At 43.7% G+C, this 8,203-nt stretch overlaps 1 protein-coding gene across 1 annotated transcript; it reads left to right on the top strand.

Moving 5' to 3' along the window:
* The first annotated feature begins 1,151 nt into the window (after nucleotides 1-1,151).
* Nucleotides 1,152-6,868, top strand: NOP10 (NOP10 ribonucleoprotein). The gene is made up of 2 exons (XM_040352784.1): nucleotides 1,152-1,355; nucleotides 6,531-6,868. The coding sequence occupies exons 1-2, from the start codon at nucleotides 1,302-1,304 to the stop codon at nucleotides 6,669-6,671; spliced, it is 195 nt and encodes a 64-aa protein (XP_040208718.1). The 5' UTR covers nucleotides 1,152-1,301; the 3' UTR covers nucleotides 6,672-6,868.
* Nucleotides 6,869-8,203: the final 1,335 nt, after the last annotated feature.

Below are 8,203 nucleotides of genomic sequence, written 5' to 3'. Positions count from 1 at the left end.
TGTGTAGCCTAGTGAGTGATTCTAACTGTAGGGGGAGGGGACTGACTGGGGAGATGACCGATCTGTGTCCCTATGTACAAGGGACACAGCATCGGTCTCCTCTCCCTGACAGGACATGGATTTCTGTGTTTACACACACAGATCCACGGTCCTGCTCAGTTAATGGGCAATCGCGAGTGCCCGGCGGCCATCGCTGCCGCCGGGCACGCGCATCGTGTTCCCAGTAACGCGGCGGGTGTGAAGAAAAAATATGTCCCTGCATTTCATTTTAAAAATCTGGTCACCTTAGGTTAAAGGGGAGGTTCACCCTAAAAACGACTTTCTCTTATTACACTGGCCCCCCACATTACAATACGATTATGCCTATTAGTTTTTTTTTGATGCTGTACATACCTTCGTACAGCTAATTCACCCGTGGCTTCCGGGTTGCGAGTCCCGCGGGAGTGGGCGTTCCTAACATGCTGGTGATTGACGTTTTGACAAAAAACGAGCTCCCCCCGTCGCGTCACGATTGGCGAAAGCAGCCTAACGGCGATGTGCAGGCGCAGTATAGCGCCGACTCGTCGTTCGGCTCCTTTCGCCAATCGTGGCGCGGCTTACGCGACGGGGGGAGCTCGTTTTTTGTCAAAACGTCAATCACTCCCGCGGGACTCGCAACCCGGAAGCCACGGGTGAATTAGCTGTACATAGGTATGTACAGCATAAAAAAAAAAACCTAATAGGCATAATCGTATTGTAATGTGGGGGGCCAGTGTAATAAGAGAAAGTCGTTTTTAGGACCAGTTCTCACCCCCAGAACATTCCATTTGCTTTCTCATATTCCAGATGTCCTTCTTACTCATGTTCTGACATTATAAGGGACGGCTTTCACTACAGTGAGCTTATTTCCACCACAACCATACATGTGCTCTTTTAGCAAAGCACATTTAGCTCCAACTAATGTGTGTACCCAAGAGGACTATAGTACAGTCTGCTCAGCTACAACCTGGGACTGCTCTATGGAAATCACCATACAAAGTGGGCTGTAACAAGCCACAGCAGCGGTAAATGCTTTGCAATGAAGCTCCCAAAACTCCATAACCTATAATAATGAATACTACATTAAACAGAGTACAACCAACAAGTTTTCTGATCCACCAGCCACGTGTAAACCTGACCCCCCTCCCTCGTCCTATGGGACGGATCAGAAAGCGGCTCCGGAAGTGACGCCCATAACCGGAAGTAGCGCTGAGCGGACAGAAGCACGCTGTTGTAGCGAGGATAAGCGGTGTTCCAGGAGGCAAACGGTGCTCGGTATTAAGATGTTTCTGCAATTTTACCTGAACGAGCTAGGAGAGCGGGTGTACACCATGAAGGTGAGGACGAGAGTCTCATAAAATAGCAGCTGTGGGTGGTCTAACTCTCCTCAGGGTTCATACAACGTGTGGAGGGCCCGGAGTTTCTCGTGGTAAGACAGTCCTCGCATCCGGGGCTCTGCTTGCCAGGTGTATTAGGAACTCATAGTTCACGTGCTAGTCTGTCCGCCGCTGCAGAGTGCACGCATCACTGATGGCAGGTTTGGCCCTTTGGCGTACATTTTTCAAGAGAATGTGTCACCGCTCCGTGCCCAGCTAACTAAACGTGTATCTCTAAACAAAGTTTTTTTTTTTTTTTGGTTTAGAACATGGGAAGAGTTGGACCCTCTGTCGGGTTTTCATTGCTGGGGAAACTAAAACGCCTGTGTTAGGCTTAGTGAGGCGAAATACAAAATGTTGAAGCTATTAGCCAGGTTTTTGTAAAGACCAGCCTCTTTCAGGCGTTTACAAGTTTAAATCAGTATTTTTTGTCTATAAAATTTAGAACTCCCCCCCAAAAAAATCTTTTTATTTGCAGAGACCTTAGGGAATAAAATGGCGATCGTTGCAATTTCGCCACACAGTATTTGCATGGAGGTCTTGCAAATGCATTTTTTTTTTTAAATACTTTAACCACTTGCTGACTGTGCTGTAGCCCAGGGTTTGACAAATTTGCTTGGAATCTAGGAGCCAGCTAAAAGTTAGGAAGCGCACAGACGCGAACGCGTATACGTGAGTAGCACCGGCATATGAAAGCGGTGTTCAAACCACACATGAGGTATCGCCACGATTGGTAGAGCTACCTGTAGATTTTTTTTTTTAAATGTCGCCCATGGAGACTTTAAAGGGTAAAAGTTTGTCGCCATTCCACGAGCTGACGCAATTTTGAAGCGTGACATGTTGGGTATAAATTTACTCGGCGTAAAATTGTCTTTCACAATATAAAAAAAAAATTGGGCTAACTTTACTGTTTTATTTTTTCAATTAAAAAAAAAATATTTTTTTTCCCCCCCAAAAAAGTGCGCCTGTAAGACCGCTACGCAAATACGGTGTGACAAAGTATTGCAACGACCGCCATTTTAGGGGTAGGTGGGGGCGCATGGAGACACAGGATGGGGTATCCTGTGTCTCCGTGCGCTGGCCGGTAATTGAGGCCGCGGCCTTCTGCAGGCCTATGCTTCCTTCTCCAGGCACCATGTCGCTAATTCTAGTCGCAATTGTGATTTGGCGCCCGGACTTCGACGAGCCCTGTTGTAGCCGAATGGCAGCTACAGGGAGGCCATCATGTGATGGCCTCCTGTGATCACTGAGGTAAAGAGCCAATCAGAGGCTCTTTACCACTTGGTCAGCTGTGCCCAATCATAGATGATCATGGATATTAAGCCGGTTATCGGAACTCCTTTCCTCATGCTAACAGCATGAAGAGAGCTGATAACAGCTTCTCTAAAAAGGGACATGTGTAGGGCTGCAACTAACGATTAATTTCATAATCGATTAGTTGGCTGATTATTGTTTCGATTAATCGGATAATAGACTTAAGAAAAGAAAAATTAGCATTTTTAAACTTTTTTGGGCAGATTACAAAACACAAATTGCCGCAAAAACGTATTACATGCTTTTTTGCAGCTTCTCCATTGATGTATATTGAACCAAAAAAATAAAAATAGCAACGTTTTGCGTTAAAAAGTCCTCGCCCTTTACAAATACTCAGCAGCTGAAAAAAATCATGGACGTGAACGTGTCCCATAGGAAAACATGTAAATGATCTGTAGTGCGTTTCTGCAAAAAGCAACAGAAAACAGAGGTGTGACCCCCGGGCCTGAGATGTTTAGTAACATAATGGGGTTAAAAAAACAAAAATAAGTACAAAAAGAGCAAATAATCGCTACTGTAAGGGGTTCATTTTTTTTTACCGTGGGACAGTGAAAGTAATATTTACAATAGCGATTTGCTTTTTTGTACTATAAAGGGCTTTTTTTTTTTTTTTAACCCCATTATGTTACTGGCCGATCAAAGCGGAGGTTCACCCAAATAACATCCCCCCCGTATTGCGTAGGTGCATCACGAACCTCAACGGAGTTTCCGAAAGTAGCCGAACATGTAGAACTGTGAGTCATCTTTATACGGTGCCTGCGCAGTCAGCTCTACACAGCTCCTAGTCGGTGCGCAGGCGCCGTGTAGAGCTGACTCGCAGCTCTACATGTTCGGCTGCTTTCAGAAACTCTGTTGAGGTTTGTGACGCGCCTACGCAATACAGGGGGGGGGGGCCTTATCTGCCAGGGCTAACTTTTTCTGAAGGACATCACTCATCTGGGCGAACTCCCAGATTACATTGCACCTCAGGATAGAAACGCCTACTCCCGTGGGAGTGAGTACCCGGAAGCCGAATTTAAAATAGCGATAATAAGGTATGTACAGCCTAAAAAAAAAGTGCCTACTGTACATGTTGGTAGTATAAAGAATTTGCTCTTCTATAGATGTTGTTTGGGTGAACCTCCGCTTTAATCGTGAAAATTGTAATCGATTAATTTCATAATCAATTAGTTGTCGATTAATCGATTAGTTGTTTCGGCCCTGGACATGTGTACTGATAATCAGGGCACTGATTATCAGCGCAGTCCCAATAGTGCCCACCAGTGCTGCCAATCTGTGCCCATCAGTGTATGTGTATATGTGTGTTTATGTATGTGTGTGTGTGTGTGTGTGTGTGTATATATATATATATATATATATATATATTTTCTGTAAATAAAATATATCCAAAGTGTGCACCATATAGGATATATTCCTGTGCGTAGCAGCTGGTGACATCACCGGCACATGTGCACTGCGTACACTTAAGTTTGCTGTCCATTAACCACTTACTGACCGTCTTGTGCCGATATAAGTTGGCAGATCAATGTGTGTGTTATATAATGTTGCCCTTTAAGAGCGGCATTGTGGATGCGCATGCGGCACGCCCGCCGCAAACTCCATGATTCCGACCGCGGGTCCCGTGGACTCGATGTCCACAGGCATACCCGCGATCATGTCACAGTGAGGAAGAAAGGGCAAATGCTGATGTAAACAAGCATTTCCCCAGTTTTCCTAGTGACGGGACAGTGATCACAGCTTACTGTAATCGGAAGCGGTGATCACTGTTGTGTCACACACAGCCCACACCCCCCCCCCCCCCCCCTTACAGTTGGAACACATCCCTAGGCACACTTAACCCCTTCAGCGTCATCTAGTGGTTAACCCCTTCACGGTCAGTGACATTTTCACAGTAATCAGTGCATTTTTATGGCACTGATGGTTGTAAAAATGTCAATGGTCCCAAAAGTGTCCGATGTGTCTGCCATAAAGTCGCAGTCACAATTAAAATCGCAAATTGACGCCATTACTAGTAAATAAAAATGCCATAATTCTATCCCTTTTTCCAAAAAAATGCATTTGAAAAATTGCTGCGCAAATACCGTGCAATATAAAAATATGTAACGACCGCCATTGTATTCTCTAGGGTCTTTGCTAAAAAACATATATAATGTTTTGGTGTTCTATGTAATTTTCTAGCAAATGATGATTTTTACATGTAGGAGAGAAATGTCAGAATTGGCCTGGGTGCTCCAGAACGTCTGAAGGTGCTCCCTGCATATTGGGCCTCTGTATGTGGCCACGCTGTGTAAAAGTCACACATGTGGTATCGCCATACTCGGGAGTAATAGCAGAATGTGTTGTGGTATGCATATGCTGTGTGTGTGAGAAATAACCTGCTAATATGACAATTGTGTGAAAAAGGGAAAAGAAACTTGATTTTTTTTTTTTTTTTTTCCAAAGAACTGTGGGAAAAAATTAAACCAAAAAAACTCACCATGCCTCTTTCTAAATACATTGGAATGTCTACTTTCCAAAAAGGGGGTATTTGTACTTTTCTGACACATTTATGGTCTCAAGGAATGAGATACGCCAAAAAAAGTGTTTGAAAACAAATATTTGGAGATCGCCGCTGCGATCTTACCCAGAAGTTGGAGCAGGTACCTGTCAAAACCAGGTACCCTCCAAAAGTGCCAAATGTGACAGAGGAGGGTGGGAACAATCGGAGCTTCCCATTTTTGGATGGAGATCCGCTTTAAGTTCCTCCTATAACTAAAAAACACAGGCTTTTGAATTCTCTGTGCATTCCCTCATTAGAGCACTCAATGATGCACCATGGGAGAAGGTACGTGCTATCTCCATAGCCAGAAATATCTGGTATTTAACAAGGTGTTAGAGGGATGCATCAGAATGAGAGGGAAGTAAATATAAGCAATGGAGGTGAGCTAGCAAACCTGCTATTTTACCCTGATTGGGCATAACCTAGGTTTGCATTAAAGGGTCACTAAAGGAAATTTTTATTTTTTAGCTAAATGGCTTCCTTTACCTTACTGCAGTCCTGGTTTCATGTCCTCATTGTTTTTGCTTTGATGCTGCTGTAATTCCTCTCTGTTCTGCACACTTCCTGGTTGTGTGTTTCCTGATCACCACAGTACTGGGAGATTTCTCACTGTGGTGACTAATCAAGGAGGTGTGATTACTGTGTGTCAGCACCAATCCAGTTTCGTTTTACAAAACCTTCACTGCCCTCTATTGGCTCTCTGGCTCTGTACATCAGAGAACCAGGAAACGACAGCAAAAATGAAACTAAAACTGTAGGCACATTATATGATTGGTTTTTATCTATTTTTAATCATTTTTAAAGGGAATCGGTTAACTATTATGTCTCTATACCCTGTAAACCAGGGATCCTCAAACTACGGCCCTCCAGCTGTTGAACTACACATCCCATGAGGCATTGTAAAACTCTGACATTCACAGACATGACTAGGCATGATGGGAATTGTAGTTCCTGAACAACTGGAGGGCCATAGTTTGAAGACCCATGCTGTAAACAGTCTTTTCAGCAAAACATTTTTTTCCTTTAGTGACCCTTTAAGGATTGGATTGGCCTGGTGCTGGTATGAGTGGGGGGAAAAAACCCTGCCTGGGCTGATAGTCTTTATGTTCCTATATACAACTCCAGGCTTAATTTAAATGGAGTATACCTACCTGCCAGCATTGTAAACTAATGAATGTGATGTATTTGCCTAGTAGCAGGTACCACAAAATAAACTGCACCCAACCCATGCTTCAGATCTGGTGTACAAAACTTAATATTTTTTTTTTCTTCTCCTTCAATAGAAAGTATGTCCAGATGGACAGCCGACTTCTTCAGCACATCCTGCACGGTTCTCCCCAGATGATAAGTACTCGCGACACCGCATAACTATCAAGAAACGGTTCTGCCTACTCTTGACACAGCAGCCAAGACCTGTTTTGTGAGCCTTGTGGGAGAAAAAGTGTCAGTCGGTTGATTTTGGCAGAAAGACTAATGTCTGATGGACTCGGAAGGATCAAGCATTGCGAATGACTTTACTTTGTGGATAAGCCCAAATCTACACTGTCCCACATCATTTTTATTATTTTTTAAGATGTTAAACCCTTTGTGTTAATAAATCCGTTTTGATTTTTCAATCTAGTAAAATTGTGAAGGAAAAGTTTTTTTTATTTATATTTGCATGGTACTTTTTCAGTTTAATGTTGCAGCAAATGCAGACATACTAATACGGGTCATTCTTTTTCAATGCTTTGAGCATGAACTTGTAATTGTGAAGTTAACCACTTAAGACCCGGACCTTTAGGCAGCTTAAGGACCTGGCCAGGTTTTGCTATTCGGCACTGCGTTGCTTTAACAGACAATTGCGCGGTCTTGCGACGTGGCTCCCAAACAAAATTGGCATCCTTTTTTACCCACAAATAGAGCTTTATTTTGGTGGTATTTGATCACCTCTGCGGTTTTTATTTTTTGGCGCTATAAACAAAAATAGAGCGACAATTTTGAAAAAAAAAATCCATATTTTTTACGTTTTGCTATAATAAATATCCCCCAAAGTTTAGGCTGATACGTATTCTAACTATTTTTGGTAAAAAAAAATCGCAATACGCGCTTATCGATTGGTTTGCGCAAAATTTATAGCGTTTACAAAATAGGGGATCGTTTTATTGCATTTTTCTTAATATTTTTTTTTTTTTACTACTAATGGCGACGATCAGCTTTTTTTTTTTTTTTTTTTTTTTTAGTTAACCCCTTCAGCGCCCCTTAGTGGTTAAGTGTGACCTCATATGTGTTTCTAACTGTAGGGGGCGAGGCTGGACGTGTGACGTCATTGATCGTCTTTCCCTATATCAGGGAACAGACGATCATTGACATTGCCACAATGAAGAATGGGGAAGGTGTGTTTACACACACCTCTCCCCGTTCTTCAGCTCCTGAGACCGATCGCGGGACACCGGCGGCGATCGGGTCTGCGGTCACGGAGCTTCGGACCGGGTCGCGAGCACGCTGGCTGTGCGCTCGCGACCCCACAGCTGGGCTCTTAAAGAGGACGTACAGGTACATGCTTGTGCCCAGCTGTGCCCTTCTGCCGACGTATATCGGCGTGAAGGGGTCTTTAAGTGGTTAAAGACACCAATACAGTGGAACCTCAGATTGCGAGTAACGTGGTTAACGAGCGTTTCGCAATACGGGCACTATATTTCCTAAAACCATAACTCTGTTTGCGAACGTTGTCTTTCAAAATGAGCAGGATTCAGGCCAAAGCTGTGTAAAGTACCGTCCTTGGAAAACCTTGGAAAGGCTCGTGAACTGAGTCTTGCCAAGGTCAGCCGAACTGTCTTCTGGCCTTTCCGGCCGATTCCAAGGCTCTCCAGCGCCCCCCACCTCTAGCCGCATGTGGTATTGCATACCATTAAAGTCAATGCGGAACAAATTATTTTCGTTTCCATTGACTTCAATGGGGAAACTCGCTTTGATA

The sequence above is a fragment of the Rana temporaria genome, chromosome 1, assembly GCF_905171775.1.
Source record: "Rana temporaria chromosome 1, aRanTem1.1, whole genome shotgun sequence".
NCBI lineage: Eukaryota > Metazoa > Chordata > Amphibia > Anura > Ranidae > Rana > Rana temporaria.
This window is presented reverse-complemented; position numbering and strand designations above follow the sequence as displayed.

Coding starts and splice junctions, on each gene's coding strand:
- NOP10 (XM_040352784.1), top strand. CDS start 1,302: ATGTTTCTGCAATTTTACCTGAACGAGCTAGGAGAGCGGGTGTACACC. Junction 1,356..6,530: donor AGCGGGTGTACACCATGAAG/GTGAGGACGAGA, acceptor CTCCTTCAATAG/AAAGTATGTCCAGATGGACA.